General features: G+C 35.8%; 1 protein-coding gene across 1 annotated transcript in view; it reads right to left on the bottom strand.

Annotated features, from left to right (window-relative positions):
• DTHD1 (death domain containing 1) overlaps positions 1-18,039 on the bottom strand; it is a 75,735-nt gene that overhangs the window by 37,664 nt on the left and 20,032 nt on the right. The window contains exons 6-8 of the mRNA XM_057726903.1: positions 14,213-14,377; positions 12,260-12,549; positions 5,086-5,330 (exon numbers count right to left, since the gene is read on the bottom strand). Of these exons, the coding sequence (XP_057582886.1) occupies positions 5,086-5,330; positions 12,260-12,549; positions 14,213-14,377 (700 nt within the window). The remainder of the gene's footprint in view (positions 1-5,085; positions 5,331-12,259; positions 12,550-14,212; positions 14,378-18,039) is intronic.

Below are 18,039 nucleotides of genomic sequence, written 5' to 3'. Positions count from 1 at the left end.
GTTAGTACACTGTTTATACCATTAGTCTAATTATTCACAATCTTCCAAGGTGATTTGTATACATGTTTTGCATACTCTGCTAGACTGTAAACAATTTAGAGCAATGATGTGCTATAGAGATATAGTTTGAAACCCACAATTTAAAGTACTCTAGTTAGCCACATAAAAATTTTTAAGCATGTGAGATTAATTTTAATAATATATTTTGACTCCATAACCAACATATTATAACTTACTATGAAATTGTTATAAACAAGTTAACAAAATATTTTCTATCTTTTTGTACTAAGTCTTTGAAGTCCAATGTGTATTTAACACTTATGGTACATCTCAATTTGGACTAGCCATATTTCAAGTGCTCCATAGACACACATGGACAGTGGCAGCATCTAGGTCAACACAGCTTTAGGGCATGTATTCTCCTATATCGCTCTGTATTTATCATAATGCCTAGCATAGCACATTTCCTATTTCAGAAGTTCAGTTAATATTTGTCAAATTAATGACTTACTTTACTAATTTATTCAAAATCAGTAAAAAATCTAATCCCATGGAAAACATGTTTCTGCTATTCATAACACAAGTAAAAACATGGGAAACTACTTTGGCTTTCTTTAAAGGACAAAAAGTTTGTTCTTCCTCTGGAGTGATAAATTTTTCAGTTATATTTCTCATTAGAATATAGTTCAGAAGTAAAAGTCCTGGATCACTGAATAAAATAGTACATTCAGCAATAAAATTATTTACTTTTTGTTTCACATGTTGAGAGAATTCAATCCTACTTTCCTGATAACAAGAAGAATTTTAGAAAAAAGTAATTAACTTTTTAAAAATTGAAGTAAAATTGGTATGTTATTAATACACTATATATGATTCAGGTGTACATTACAATTTGATATCTGTATACACTACAAAGTGAACACCAAAAATCTAGTTACCAACCATCACCACACAATTGACATTCTTCAACCATTTTGTCTATTCCCCTCAAACCCCGCTCCTCTCTGGTTGGTAATCACCAATCTGTTATCTGTATCTATGAGTCTGTTTTTGTATTGGTTTGTCTGATCATTTTTTGTTGTTGCTTTTTACCTTCCACATATGAATGAAATCACATGGTAATTGTCTTTCTCTGACTTAATTCACTTAGAACCATAAAAGTCCAGCCTTGTTGTTGCACATGGCAAGATTTCATTTTTTCTATCGCTGAGTAGTATTCCATTGCATATATATACCTCATCTTCCTTATACATTTATCCATCAATGGACACCTAGGTTTTTCCCATATCTTGGCTACTGTAAATAATACTGCAATGAAGATAGGGTGCATATATCTTTTCAAATTAGTATTTTTGTATTCTTTGGATAAGCATCCAGAAGTGGAATAGCTGAATCATATGGTAGTTGTATTTTTAATTTTTGAAGAATCTTCATACTGTTTTTCATAGTGGTTGGACCAATTTACATTCCCTCCAACCCCAAAGTGTTTAAGGGTTCCCTTTTTTCCACACCTTCTTCAACACTTGCTATTTCTTGCCCTTTTTGATAATAACCATTCTATATGAGAGGTTTGAGATGATATCTCATTTTGGTGCTTTTTCTCATTTCCCTAATAGCTAGTGATATTGAACATCTTTACATATGCCTATCAACCATCTGTATGTCTTCTTTGGAGAAGTGTCTATTCAGGTGCTCTGCCCATTGTCTAACTGAGTTACTTGTGTTTTTGTTGTTGCATTATATGCATTCTTTATATATTTTGGATATTAGCCCCTTCTCAGATATATGATTTGTAAATATCTTTTCTCATTCAGTAGGTTCCACTTTTGTTTGGATGATGATTTCATTCACTGTGAAGACGCATTTTAATTTGATGTAGTTGAATTTGTTTATTTTTGTTTCTGTTTCCTTTGCCTTTGGAGTCAGATCTATAAAACCATTGCTAAGACCAGTGTCAAGGAGGTTATGACTGCATTTTACTCTAGGATTTTCTTGGTCTTACATGCAAGCCTTTAATCCACTTAGAGTTAATTTTTATGCATTGTATAAGATACTGGTCTAGTTTCAGTCTTTTGCATGTAGCTGTCCAGTTTTCCCAACACTGTTTATGGAAAAAACTATCCTTTCTTTGTAGTAGGTAGTCTTGGATCCAATGTCATAAATTCATTGTCCATATACACGTGGGTTTATTTCTAGGTTCTCAATTCTGTTCCATTGATCTGTGTGTCTGTTCTTAGAGCAATACCATACTGTTTTGATTACTATAGCCTTGTAATATAGTTTGAGTCAAGGTGCTTGATCCCTCCAGCTTTGTTTTGATTCTCAAGATCACTTTGGCTATTTGGGATCTTTTGTGTTTTCCACAAATTGTAAAATTATTTGTTCTAGTTCTGTGAAAAATGCCTTTGGAATTTTGATAGTGATTTCATTAAATCTGTAGATTGCTTTATGGACATTTGATTATTTTAATTCTTCCAATCCATGAGCACAGGATGTTTTTCCATTTATTTGTGTCTTCTCCATTTTCTTTTGTCAATGTCAAGTTTTAGTGTATACAATTTTTAGTGTAATTTTTAGGCCTTTCACTTCCTTGGTTAAATTTATTACTGACTTTTTTAATACAATTGTGAATGGGATTGTTTTCTTAAATTCTCTTTCTGATAGTTCATTATTAGTGTATAGAAATGCCACAGATTTCTTTATATATTGATTTTGTATCCTGCAAGTTTACTGAATTGATAATTTAGTTCCCACAGTTTTTCGTAGAGTCTTTAGGGTTTTCTATATATATTATTATATCATCTGCAAATAGTGACAATTTTACTTTTTTAAAAAATTTGGATTCCTTTTACTTATTTTTCTTTTCTAAGTGCTGTGGATAGGACCTTTATGACCTAAATTAAGTAAAAGTGGCAAGAGTGGGCATACTTGTCATGTACCTGGTCTTAGTGTAAATGCTTTGAGCTTTTCACCATTGAGTATGATGTTTGCTGTAGGTTTGTCATGTATGGCATTTGTTATGTTGTGGTACCTTTTATCTATACCTGCTTTATTGACAATTTTTATTGTAAGTGGATGTTAAATTTTGCCAAGTTCTTTTTCTGCTTCTATTGAGATGATCATATGATTCTTATCCTTTATTTTGTTAATGTGGTATAACACATTGATGGATTTGAACAATCCTTGAATTCCTGGGATAAATCCCACTTGATCCTGGTGTATGGTTCTTTTAATGTATTGTTGGAGTCACTTTGCTAATATTTTATTGAGGATTTTTGCAGCTACGTTCATCAAGAATATTGGCCTGTAATTTTCTCTTTTATGTGGTGTCCTTGTTTGGTTTTGGTATCAGGGTAATATTGGCTTCATAAAAAAAGCCTGGACGCATTCCCTCCTTTTCAGTGTTTTGGAAGACTTTAAGAAGGACAGATATTAAATATTCTTTTGAACGTTTGGTAGAATTCACCCACGAAGCTGTCTGGTACTGTACTTTTGTTTGTTGGGAAGGTTTTGGTCATTGTTTCAATCTCCTTACAAGAAATCAGTCTATTCAGATTTTCTATTTCTTCATGATTGAGTCTTAGAAGATTTTTTTGTTTCTAGGAATTTATCTATTTCTCGTAGGTTACCAAATTTGTTGGTATATAATTGTTTGTAGTAGTTTCTTATGATCTTTTTCATTTTTGTGGTATCAGTTGTAACTTCTCCTCTAGATGTAACATTTATACATAAATGTGCAGCCAGTATAGGAGCACCAAAACAAATAAAGCAAATATTAATTGACCTAAAGGGAGAAATTGACAGCAATACGGTAATAATAAGCGACTTTAATATTCCACTTACATCAATGATAGATCATCCATGCGGAAAATTAATAAGCAAACATCAACTTTAAATAACACATTAACGCAAATGAACCTAATACAAGGATGAGTCAAAAATTATCCACACTCTGGCTGTAGAATTTATAGAAATTTTAATATAACCAGAGTACAGATAATTTTTGACTCACCCTCGTAGATATATATATAGAGAGAACATTCTATCTGAAAGCACATTTTTTCAAGTGCATGTGGACCATTCTCCAAATAGATCACATATTAGGTCACAGAACAAGTCTTCATAAATTCAAGGAGATTGTAATTCTGTTAAGTATCTTCTCCAAACAACGACATGAAACTAGTAATTAACTACAAGAAGAAACTGAGAAAATCACAAAAATGTGGAGATTAAACAACATGCTACTGAATAACCAATGAGCCATTAGGAATTCAAAGACAAAATCAAAAAATACATAGACAGATGAAAACAGAAACACGACATACCAAAATCCATGCTAAAGCAGTTCTAAGAGGAAAGTTCATGATGATACAGGCTTACCTCAAGAAACAAGAAAAATTGCAAATAATCTAACTTTGCCCCCTTTTTTCCTACTAGAAAAAGAACAATAAAGTCCAAAATTAATAGAAGGAATGAAATAAAAAAGATTAGGGTGGAAATAAATGAAATAGAGCCTGCAAAGACAGTATAAAAGATCAATGAAACTAAGAGCTGGTTCTTTGAAAAGATAAACAAAATTAACAAAACTTTAACTAGACTAAGCAAAAAGAGAAAGAGAAAAAAAGAACTCAAATAAACAAAATCAGAAATGAAAGCATAATTAACTCTTAAAGGTACAGGATTTGGCAAGTTTCATTTGAAAATATTTCAATATCATTTTCCTTATCACCACGTGATTTTTCTAAAAGTGTTATGTTCTGAAAGATATTCTCATTGTTTTTATAAATGATTTTTTTAGTTGCTCAGAATCAGAAAATGAATGACATTTTTCAACAGTCATTAACAACGTACTGTCAGGACCAAACCAGCTTGAATTGTTCCTATTACAAAGTTGATATGAAAGAAAGTAGAAATCCTGACATGTATTCTATCACTCTTAAATTGTAGCTACCCATTCCTTTCTTAATAACATTATTCCTGTCTTTCCTTTCAACCATAAGTATCCGTATGTATGCAATACTGAACTTGGTAGAGAATTATAGAGAATTAACAAAATACAGTAATTAGGGAAGTAAAATTACTCACCTTTGGCAATCTCAATGGTAATTTGCAAATTGGCAACTGATAATTGGTTTCATTAAGTATAAGAGATTGATCCAAGCTGTAGACTATCTTTTCTTTAGGTACTTTATAAACTACAATGGTACCCTTATAATGTGGACAGCTATAGTTTCCAAATTCATCCACCTCTTTGATTTGGAGTTCCAGTCTAGGTTTCCTTTGTAAATGAAAAATAAGCTTGTAGTCTTTTCCATAATCCTTCCCATTGCCTAAATAGAAGTAAAATTCATTTGTTACTATTAATATATACCACTTTTTAAACTTATTTTTTAGAAATCCAAATAATGATTCATTTTTTAAAATGTGTCTTTTCTGTGTAAATACCTCTTGTCAAACACAACCTAACAAAGCATCACTAGGCTGAGACTGTGCAAATTACTAAAATGCTTCTCATATATACTTGGACCAGGTGCTCTCTGGCTGCTTCTAGCTCTAATAATCTTTGATTTTCTTTTTCTTTTTTTCATGCATTTGTGGGGATCATTACTGATCTGATTTTCTTTTTTCTATTCCATTTTGCTACAACAAGAAACCATTGGAAGTAGTCATCTCTTTCTCTACTTAGAAAATATTTTCACTTTTTAAGGATGATATTTTTCCTTTCCCTTAACTATTCATATCGTGTTGTACACTATCACAACCTCACAATAGACATTCTAGAACCTCAGCCTCCTATATGGTAGCCACTAGCAAAATGTGGCTTTTTAATTAAAGGTAAAACTAATTAAGATTAAAAAATTCAATGTGTTAGGCACTCTAGCCACATCTCAAATGTTCAACAGCCACATCTGTCTAGTAGCTACCATATAGGAGAGTACATATATAAAACATTTTCACCATGGCACCAATACAGTGCTTTTCTAGAACTCCAAATAGAATAGTTTCTAGATTTAATAGTTACTGAAATTTCTATTAAAACCTGGTGAATTCCCCAAAAATAAGGATATGTAAAAGTCTTCTCAACTGTCCACTGAAAATAATGGCATTTTAGTGAACATAATAATTTCACTCCTGGGGGTTTTACCATGACAATCAAGATAGTTCACCTTCTCATTGCAACAGTAAGACAGACACTGCCATATTTCATAAAGCAGGTGTGCATTACCCTTAGCAAAATTTAAAAGTAAGCTACAAAGTAGCAGTTATGTTTCTGACATAAAGATCTAGATCCAAGTTCAGTCTCTAGTATTTATCTACACCATAATATTTATCCAGTTCTTGCAACATCTCTGAACTTCTTGGAGCCTCAACTACCTTACCTTTAAAACTAGAAAAATAGAACTTACTTCCTAGGATTATTCTGGGAATGAAATGAAACAGTATGGATAGAATGACTGGCACGGGGCCTGGCACATAGTAAAGGCTCAGTAAATAACAGCAATGGCAGCAAACGAGAAGAAAGAAGCGGGATTCTTACATTGTTTTGGATTTGTATGACAAAAAACGACCCACTTAAGTTTTTTAAAGAACTGTCAATATGAAGATTTCATAGCTAAGTTACAACTTCCTGCTGCTCTGAGAGACCTGAAAGTTGACTGCCCAGAGCTTGCTCCCTCTCTCTCTCTCTCTTTGTCACGGGAAGCTTTCCTTGTTGCGTTCTGTGAGAGATGTAGATGACACCAATACTTTTCTCCATGTTGTGACTGCTAGAGGTCATTTTCTTGAATTCCAAAGCACAGTTAAATCTAGAATTAGAATAACTCCAGGTTATGGAAGTTATAGGAGTATGTCCCTTTGCACAAGTGTATATTTTAGAGGCAACCTGGCTCCTTGAAGAAAACAGATTCCTAGGACATCCTAGGACAGGCATGACTAGCCAGGGTTTGCTTTAAAAGTTTCACTCTGGTAAGAAAGAAAAAGAAAAGGAAAAAAGAAAAAAATATATATATATATATAAATTATTTGGAGCCACTGAAATGTCATCTAGTAAATAGTAAATTAGAGTTTCTAGATCACTGGGGAACACCTGGCAAACTTCTACTTCCATGCCACTAGAGTACTACCAAGAAAAATGTTGCTACTTTGGTTCCAACAGAATATAATTTAGTAAATTTCTCCCCCCACCCAGGTATACAATTACTCATAAGGGCTAATTTATATACAGTATATAAAGATTGGAGGATAAGGCACAGCCACATTGGTTCTACTTATATCTAAAACTTATCTGCCTTCGTATTGCCAGTTAATTTTAAAAAATAAAGATTTGTAATGTAAATCTCTAAGAATCATTTATATATGAAATAAGGTTGAAATCACTGAGGAATTATTAGTAAGAAATAGCATGATCTTAGTATTGTACATAGAAAGCATTATGTAGGCTTTTTAAGTTGGAGTTTCATTGTTGCTAAGATGTAACACTATATTTTGAAGACCCCTTGTCACAGAAAAAAACAGAATGAAAAAAAGGACAAGTAGTACAAAGAAATTGCATTATTTTATTTTTTTCTCCCACTCTGGTATATTTAGAGAAGTAAAACCAAAAGCCATTCATTACATACCAAAATTATGAAAGCAATCATTAGTTCACCTTCTGAGAACCTCTTTCTCCTCAACGTATTATGCACATAGTTCCTAGTAGGGATAGTAGGATAGTAGCTATATAATAAATATTTGTCATATAAAGACCTATAGAATTTATGTTTTGTGAGTTATTTCTTATAGTAATATATTTCTTCTCAATAATGGGCATTGGAATATTTTTCACTGAAGACATAGGAAGTACAAATGTAGAACTACATGCTTTTGCTTAGGAAAGTCACATGAAGTGACAGGCTACCAACACAGAGAACCAGAAGACTCTCATGAAAACCACTGGCTCAGGATATTTCTGTGTCTTAACATATCTCCACCAGTTCTAGGTGCTTTCACCATAAGCATCTTTGCTGTAGACATCTTTGCCACAAGCCTTTCTTCTGCAACATTTTTGCCATATAACTATCTGGCCATAAAGCAGTTTTGCTGTAAAAGATAAAATAACTGGTTAACAGTTTAGTTTGACATATACAACAAAAAAATGACAAAAAAAACCATGACTGATTACAATGATTTACCTCAAGAATTGGTTTCTTTTTTGAAACACACTACATTGCAGGAGAAAGAAGCTGAGACTGAGGGCTTGGCAGGCGGAGTTGAACCCACATTTCCCATAGAACTTTGGAATATCTATCAATGGACATGTAACAATATGCCAAGAACAAACAGTGTAGAAGGTTTTTGCAATGCAACACAAAGCTCAGTTACAAATATGCACCCCGTGTATTTGGAAACTGATACCTCTCTTTGTGAAGCGTGAAGTTTTAGTGAGTAAGGAAAAGTGCGATGCCAGAAGTAAAAAAAATGCATAAAATACTATGAACAAGAGACTTGAAAGACAAGTGCTTAGGTACAACCCACAAAAATAATATCAGTTATCTGTGCAGCATTGTCATGAATCTATACACATTTTAATTGTATTTAAATATTTTGTGTTTTGCAAGTAAAGTTTTATAATTTTGTTGTTCATTTTTCATGTTTCATTATGTGCTTTTAAATGTCCCTCTTTTATTTTTTGCCACTGTATCTTTTATGGCAAAATTGACTTATGGCTAAATAGTTATACAGCAAAAATGCTTGCAGCAAAGATGTCTATGGCAAAGATGCTTGTGGTGAAAATATCAGACACGATTTCTAATACCCTTGCCTCTAAGCCTCCATCATCCCTTGCTTGGTTCATTGTAGTGGTTCATTAACCAGTCTCCCTGCTGCTACACTTGCCTAATACCATCTAATCTCAACACAGATATAATCTGATCCACATTATGTGACACCCCTGTTGAAAACCCTTCATGGCTCCCCATTTCACTTAGAATAAAAGGCAAAGTCCTTGAAATGGCCTTCAAGGCATGACCCGTAGCTACCTCATCTCCTCCTACTCTTCTCTCCCTCCTTCTCATCCAGCTATCCCAGCCTCCTTGCTCTGCCTGGGACAAACTCTCCTGGGATAGAGTTATGGCTTGCCCTCTCATCTTCAGGTCTCTGCTAAAGTGGCACCTTCTGATGAATCTGTGTAAAATTGCAAATCTGCCACTCTCTCTGAGACTTTGTTTCCTTCCCCTGCTTTATCCTTCTGTAAGGAACTTTCCACCTCTTTAAGCTGTACATTTTATTTACTTATTTGCTTCTTCTCTGTCTCTTTCCAGTAAAATAGAATGCACATAAGGGCAGGGAATCTTTGTTAAATGAATAAAAGGATGGGGCCAAAGTGCATTTGGGGCAACTTGGAGACACACAGACCTCTTTAAGGCATTACTCGATGTTATCAGTGGTGCTAAGGTGTCATGATACAAAATTCAGTCTGCCTTTTTCCCAGCACTTTATGAATTTTGTGAGCACTGGGGGCTTAAATGTGATGCAATAGAAAGCTTAAGTGCTGAATCAACAGCTCTAACCTAGAGAGAGAAACCAAATTCTGGCTGTGTCCAGAAGAATGCCAAAGGCCAACATAAAAACCAAAGGAATAACTATCTATCTTATTCTCTCTTAGAAGTAGAGATAACTTCCATGTCCCAAGGTCCTCAATCAAAAGAATCATCTGTATTCTATATAATGAATATAGAGATTTGATATTTCTCAGAAGGCAGTCATCTAAATTTATTAATTAAAGTTTTAAATACTTTTAATCATATAATACTATACTGTTAAGTTTGTTCCCAAGCTTTTATCTTCATTCTTTGAACAAATACTTCTTCTAGCTTTTAGGCACTGTCCTAAAATAAAACAGGCCCACCAATAAAACAGGCCCTCCTTTTGTGGCACTGTAGTCAGAGATACTGACATTGATCAAACAATTAAAAAATAAATAGATTATATCCGTGACCATGTCCACTAAGAGAATTTCATAAGGATCTGAATAACTAAAATAAAAACAGATGTAATCAGGAAAGATAGGAAAGGCGTGTTTAAACGTGACCATTGTAAGTGAGATATGAAAATACAGTAGGAGATAACGGGAGAAGGGGGTGGGGATGGATGGAGAGGAGGACCCTCCAGGCAGACAACCTCTGGCTGTTTGTATCTGAGATTCACAGAGGCTACCACAGGCCCTGATGGAAGGATGAGGTATCAATTCTTTACTGCGGGTCTTGGTCCTCTTAGATGGAGAAAATCCAGTGAAGCTCCAGATCTGAGCACATGTCTCCAGAAAAGGTAAAGCAGGAAGGAGGCTGGCATACTGTCTGACTCATTTTCTTTGAGTGAAGAGGAGTTCTTCGTTCCCGTATGGAAGGATCGCACACACGCTAGCCGTCTCCAGGCACTCCTATTTTAGCATACGCTCCCCACTCCCCATTATAGGCAATAGTACACTCAACCGTGGCCTGTGAGAGGCCCATTAACTCTCTCCTGTTTGGGGCAAGAGGTAAACACAGCTGCCGTCCCAAGTATTACAGGAAGTCATTTGCATCGCTAGTTTGGGTGGAACACTTCCAGGTTTTGACTTTCTCTTCTTAGGGTAGTTTCTGCTCTGGAAGCCAAGTAGGAAGGGATATCTTCCACCCTTCCTTCCTCTCCTCCTCTCCGTTCCCTTCCCCTTTTTCTGACATTCTGTCACTCACTCCCTAGGTCCCGTCAGCTGGCTCAGAGGGCCGAGACTCTGCATGTGAAAGTGGAAGAGATGCTTCACGTTGGGACACTTTGACTCTCACCTTTTTCTGAGATACCAGAAGAAGAGCAGCCTCAGCTTTAAGCCACATCATTTTTGAAGCCACAAAGAGCAAACAGCCAGTGGAGCTCCGAGTAATGTCCAGAATTAGTGAGAAAATAGGCACCATTTAGAAATCAATGAGATCTATGTTCATTCATAAGTAAACAGAGACTATTACTTCAAGTCTATCACAGGACTCCTGGGCCAGAAATGCCCACAAACCCATTCCAGAATTTCCCCCACACCTCATCTTTACATGCACCCTGTTTGATCATATTCTACCTCAAGGAAAGGAGTTAGAGAGGAAAAGGAGTTGAATCAATAAAAAAGAAATGGCTGTGATGGCAACTCCCCCAAAGATCTTTTTCTCTCTTTTCTCACACAGCTGTTTTTCTCTGTGTTCTCCTTTTTCTTCCTTTTCTCTTCCTCTCCTTTTATCTCTCCTGTCTCATCTATTCCCTCACTTCTCCCACTTCTCCTGCCACCGCTCATAGTCATTCATCCTGTTTGTTTTCCTCAGCATCGTCATATACTCATTCATTCACTGCATGTTTATTGAAAGCCCTTGATGTACCAGGCACTATACTAGGCTCAGGGATACACAGCAAGAAAGACACAGTCACTGCCCTAATGGAATTTACATTCCAGAGAAGAACGTAAGTATAGGAATGAAAAGTATATAAACAAATAAGTAAGTAATTTCAAGTTGTGGTAAGATTTATAACAAATAAAAGATCACTGGATAAATATAAAGATAAGAGGTAAGCACGGGTGTGTCATCTGGATCCGAGGTTCTTAACCGCTTCTGTGCCATGGACCTTTTAGGAGTTTGGTGAAACTTATTGATTCCTTCTCAACATAGTCTTTTAAATATATAAAATACAATAACTGGAGTTACAAATAAGACAGTTATACTGGAATATAGTTCTAGCCACACATCTCTTGGGAGTCCACTCACCCCACGTTAGATTCTTTGAAGGACAACATAGAGTTTGGATATTATTTTAAGTAGAGTAGGAGGTAACTACAAAGTTTTAATCAGGGGAGTAATAAAATATGACTCATATTTTTAAAAGATCACTGTTGTTACTGTATCAAAATACTGATACATTTCATTTCAGGTGGGCTAATAGTGAAAGCAGAGGAATATTTAGGAGGCAAACTACATAGGTGTAGGAAAGAGATGATGCTACCTTGAACTCAGCTATAGAAATTATGGAGAAGACTATTTCTAAAAGTGTCACTTAAGGTCTGCCCATAAAGGAATGTGAATGCCCTAAAAAGCGAAGAAACAGACTGGAAAGAAAGAAGTAAATAAGTCATTTTTCTCTTCTTACTTTTCCAAAGCCTCCCCTCAGTCCTTTGACGATTTTCTTAGTAAAACACATTTAATGAACTCCTTCTGAAGCTTGTGGTTGATAGCCCACAGAATATGCAAAAAGATTTCTTGCCACTTACTTGAAGCAAATATATTTCCAGTAAACCTTAAAAGAAGTTGTTCTCCTTCTTTCACTTGGAAATGGCGAGATGGCTCTGGAGGACCACCAGACGCTTCCAAGCGCAAGTTCCTAAGCACCTGGTGTAAATCTTTAGAAGGCACCACTAAAATGACGATTCTATGTGGATTGTCTTTCTGGTGATAAAGTACCACACAGGCAGTTGTGCTGATCATGGCTTCCTCCAAAGACTTCACAAAAGAAACCAAACGGCTGTTGTCCACAATGGAAGACAGGTGAAGCGCGAGAAACCTGCATGGAAGAAAAGAAGAGTAACCTGAGGGAAACAGCCGGTCTCAAAGATATCATGAATAACTAATAACACCTCCCAAAAGCCATCATTAATGAAACCTCCTTTAAAAATCAAGCATTCTAAGGACTGACTGATGAAATTCATGAACGACCTCAATGAGACTCTTGGAAGTCAGGAAACCAGCTTAAATCAAGCCAAGTTCTGAAACAGACATTCATAAACAAAGAAATCATCCAGCCTCAGCTTAGCTCCAAATATGGCAGCATATTTTAAATTATATTTTAACTAGCATTACCAAAGAGTGAAAGATGACCAAGAAAATCCATTCCCTGTCAATAGGACACAAAAGCTTTGTCATTGTTAGAAATATTCGCCTCTGTCACTGCGTGATAAGAGTTGTTATGGTGGACCCTGTATGGTTCCAATTGTGTCCCCTCCACCCAGTTCTGCGTTGCAGCCCGAATCCTCAGTATCTCAGAATGTAGCTTTAGTCAGAGATATGGTCTTTACAGAGGTAAGCAAATCAATGTGAGGTCATTAGAGTACACGCTAATCCAATATGACTGGTGTCATAAAAAAGAAATGTGGACACAAATACGCATACAGAGAGAATGCCATGTGAACAGGAAAGGAGCCATCTATAAGCCAAAGAGAGATCCCTCAGAGTCCTCAGAAGGAATAAACCTTGCTAACACCTTAATTTCGGACTTCTAGCATCCAGAAATGTAAGACAATGCACTTCTGTTGTTTAAGCCACACAGTTTGTGATACTTTGTGATGGCAGCCTAGCAAACTGACACAAATCCCTCTTCCTGGTCTGGCCCACCCACTGGCCAACTGTTCCCCAGAAAATTGCCCTACAAGAGCCCCCTCCCCCAGAACAACCCCACATCCACAGACAAAGACTAACTGACACAAGAGTGTACAGCCAGCCTCCTTGGTACTCACACTTCAGAGCTCCCCTGAGGTGTCAGGCTGAGATAAAACTTCAGCTCAAGCCATAGTTTCTTCCAGTTCTTCCCTTGCCCTACTTGCTTCTTTCATTCCCCAACAGAAGTCACCTGAGAGCCCTCTCTCTGAATCACTTGCATTCTCATCTTAGACTCTTTTTCTAGGGAAACTGACCCAAGACAATTGTAGATGTAAGTGCTTGCTTTATGAGATAAAGGCTATCTTTGAACATGTGATTGTCCTCTCATTATGAGTGTCTACTTCTCATGAACCTTAAAATGTCTAAAACTGTTCTCATAATGAGCTGTTGAGAAAACATGGAAATTAGAAAGCAAAATGAGGGCACTGAAATAACAAGTTCAGTTTATGTGTACATGGGACATGAGCATAATATGAACAGTTAATTACTGTCTCCATGTAATTTTAGAAATAGAGATGCTATTTTAAAACTATTTTGGAATTGGAAGAAAGCTGTAAAAATAAATCTAAGTTGAGTGGTTTCCAACAGCACTTATTAAACTATCATGAATGAAATTACAGCTAGCGTATTCGTGTCAGATCTAGTTTGCATTTTAAGCACACCCTAAAGGACTATTCATATTTCTATTTGAGGAGCAAAAAGTCTAATCCTATGATTCTACTTCTGTAAACATCAGTTATGAACCATCAGGATATAATAGCATCAACATTTATTGTTTACTATTGTATTACCTCTCTAAATGTTCACACAGTTCAAATGAGATCAAGCCACTCTGCATGGTTCTCACCACAACATCATCAAGCACAAACCAACCACTGTCTCCGCTTCTGAATCCCAATAATTTCAAACATTCACAGGCATTGTTCCCAGGTTTTCTCATGGAAGTGCTTTTTGTCCTATATTATGGTAGCAGAAGAGAAATTGGTAAAATTTGTGTAACATAAATCATATTTAATGCATTAATTCTTTCATTAAGTGAATAATCCAATAACAATTCATTAAGTGTATGCCATGTGCCAATAATTACGCTGTGCACCAGGAACACAAAGATAAGAAATACATTGCCCTTGCTCGGCAGAAGCTCACAGTATCGCAGATTAAACAATCACAGGAAGGGAATGTACAGGATGGTCTAACAGCAGGAGGAAGGTGCTCAGGAAAGCTTGCAAAGTGGAAATGCTAGTATTCAAGATGAGCTTTGGAGAATGAGAAGCATTTTACTACTGGCGGAACAGTTAAGGGACTATCCCAAGTCAATAAACTCACTGATGTAAACCTATGCTTTAGGATAGCCAAGACTCGTGGTATAGCAACTATAGACTCTGAAGCAATACTGCCTACTTTCAAATTCTGAGTGGCTCTTCCTCTTATTAATTGTGTGACCATGAGCAAGTTATTTGACCTCTTTATATTTCAGTCTTCTTATCTATGAGTGTAATAATACTATCCACCTCATAGGATTAAATATTAAAATTTGTAAAGCACTTAAGATTGTAGTAAGCACAAATGGTATTGATATTCTCATCCTAATTCCTACAGCAGACATGGCCAATTAGCTTTCTTGCACAATTCTCCTTCTTGCTAACCTGCCCCACCTCAAAGCCTTAAAAGAGGCAGCTGTACATACTATGTGATACTTCCCCCCAACCAGAGCTGATTTCGCTAATAGTAGATCAATTTCTAACAGGTAGCCAATCTGCTTCCTTTCTTTGACAATTTGACTAAGAAAGAGGCCCAGATTTTAACTTGTTGTCCTTTGGCTGTAGTGCCCTGGGCTATGAAAATGAATAAGCAGAGAGATTAATAAGAAAGGAAAAACAGAAAGGATGCTAAGAGAGAAAAGGGAAAAAAACCAAGATGAAAGAATTAGTGTAGTCTTAAAGACGGAGAAAGCAGAGATTACCTATTGTAGCCTTATAATAAACTCTTCTTTTCTTAAATTCACTTAAATGGGTGTCATTTCATCACAACTATAGGAAGAAAAATCCTTGATACTGCACATCTTGCTGGGAAAAGAAAAACAAAACCTGGTCTAATGATGCTAAAACCCACAACGGGGACAGAACCATTCTAGCTAGATACTTAGGAATGAAGGCGTTAAGTGTGAATCTCACATCTTAATTTGTGAATAGAATTAGTTACGAGTTTAAAACCACTTAATTTCACAGTTTGAGCTGTCCTATAAATCACAAATTAGGAACTGAACTAGATTTAAAATATCTACTCTGAAAACTTTAGACTGTGTTGAGGAACCAGGTTAAAATCAAGAGGAAAGGGGAAAATAGAACAGTTTGGCTTTTGGTTTACAACCACAAATACGGTAAAATTTTTGACACTTGGAAGTTAATAATCTATTAACACAGGAAGATACACTCATACTGAATCCAGAACTTTGGTCATTTACTAGAAATTGACTTAATTATATGTAATATTAATTTTTTTCTCATAACAACTCCTGCTTTTTTCTTAATAGCCTAAGTTTTCTGTGAAAATCTACGTTTTCAACTGTGGTGGGGCTGACCCTACTCCCAGGTCTAGGTGGGTATATGACCTGAGCTAAATAGTACATTTGGCATTCATCAGTGCTGTTTGCCAAAATACCAAATTTCCCCTCATTCTGAGCACATTCTAGAATTGCACTTCCTTGCCCCTATGGTTGAGTGAAGCCATGTAACTAGTTCTGGTTAATGAATAATGAACAGTTGTCATTTTCAGGCTAAGCATTTAATTGCTAGTATGGGTCTATCCAAAGCTCTTTCTTCTGCCACCAATGACAGCAACCAAACAGTAGTTGCCCTTCAGCTTAAGTCTAGGAGTGAGACGATCAAGGGGCAGCCCGTCTTTGATGAATCAGGTTTTTGTAATCATGCCAGAAACTAGGCTAGCCTGCCTTGTGCAGAACATCTTCCTTTCGGTTTCAGTGATCTGTTCAGTGATGGGTTTGTGATAGATTTAGAGTAAGAATAAGACCCAAGGCTCTTATGTATACTCATAGGGTAAAGAAGTTTCCTCTTTTCTACTGAACTTGAAATTTTGAAGATGCAGCAATATGGCCAGCATGAGAAATAAGCATGTCAGAGAATGGAAGTGGCACAGAGGAAAGCAGAAAGAGAAGAGAGACTGGGTTCTTTCTGGTTAAAGAGAAATATTAAAATAAAAATATCTGCAGATTTATAATTTACGTGGACCAAAGAATTCTTTTTTTCTTAAGCACTTTGTGTTTGTTTTTCTGTCACTTAAAATCAAAAAAATGCTTAATGATATTAAGATCAAATTTAGGCTATTATTTTCCAGTTGACATGTAATTGACGTGTAACTTTGTGTAAGTTTAATATGTACAATATGATGATTTGATATTTGTATATATTGAAAATTATTATCACAATTAGCTTAGTTAGCACATCTGTCACCTAAAATTTACAGTTTAATATGATAATAGATACAATTCATATTGAAGTTAAATAATTTGGTGGCATCCTTATTAATCCCAGCTATTCTTAGTGCTGCAACTAAACAGTTTTTTTTTTTACACATACTATTAGCAAACTTTGACAACTTGTACTGCCTGGCAGTGAATAGCCCTTAATTATACTCTACAAAAGATAACATTTTGATGTACTAATAGTTACATAAAACATAATCAACCTTTATTAAATCAGCTTGTGTATTCAAGAATAAATCAATTTTTTTAGACTATATATTTAGTGCAGTTACAGGTTCACAGCAAGATTGAGAGGAAAGTACAGAGATTTCCCATATATCACCTGCTCCCACACATGCATAGCTTCCTCCATTTATCAACATCCCCCACTAGAGTGGTATACTTTTGCTACAACTGATGAACTTACATTGACACAGCATAATCACCAAAGCTCCATAGTTTCATTAGGGTTCACTCTTTGTGTTGCATATGCTATGAATTTGGACAAATACATGATGACATGTATCCATCATTATAGTATCGTACAGAGTATTTTCACCACCCTAAAGATTCTCTGTCATCGGCCTGTTCATCCCCCCACCAACACCAAACTCTTACAACCACTGATGCTTTTACTGTCTTCATAGTTTTCCCTTTTCCAGTGTCATACAGTATGCATCATACAGTAAGTAGCCTTTGCAGATTGGCTTCCTTCACTTAGCAATATGCATTTGTTTCCTCCATGTCTTTCTGTGGCTTGTTAGCTCATTTCTTTTTGGTGCCAAGTAATATTCTGCTGTATGGGTGTTATTTATTCATTCACCTGCTGAAGGACATCTTGCTTGCTACCAAGTTTTGACAGTTATGCATAAAGCTGCTATAACATCTGTGTGCATACATTTTTAACTCCTTTGGGCGAAATACCAAGGAGTGCTGTTGCTGGGTCATATGGTGAGATTATATTTAGTCTTGTAAGAAACCAACAAACTGTCCTCCAAAGTGTACCATTTTGCATTTCTACCAGCAACAAATGAGAATTCCTGCTGCTCTCCATCCTCACCAGCATTTGAGGTTGTCAGCGTTCTGGATTTTGGCCATTCTAATAGGTATGTAGTGGTATCTCCTTGTCGTTTCCAT

This window comes from Hippopotamus amphibius, chromosome 3 (assembly GCF_030028045.1).
Source record: "Hippopotamus amphibius kiboko isolate mHipAmp2 chromosome 3, mHipAmp2.hap2, whole genome shotgun sequence".
Lineage (NCBI taxonomy): Eukaryota > Metazoa > Chordata > Mammalia > Artiodactyla > Hippopotamidae > Hippopotamus > Hippopotamus amphibius.
This window is presented reverse-complemented; position numbering and strand designations above follow the sequence as displayed.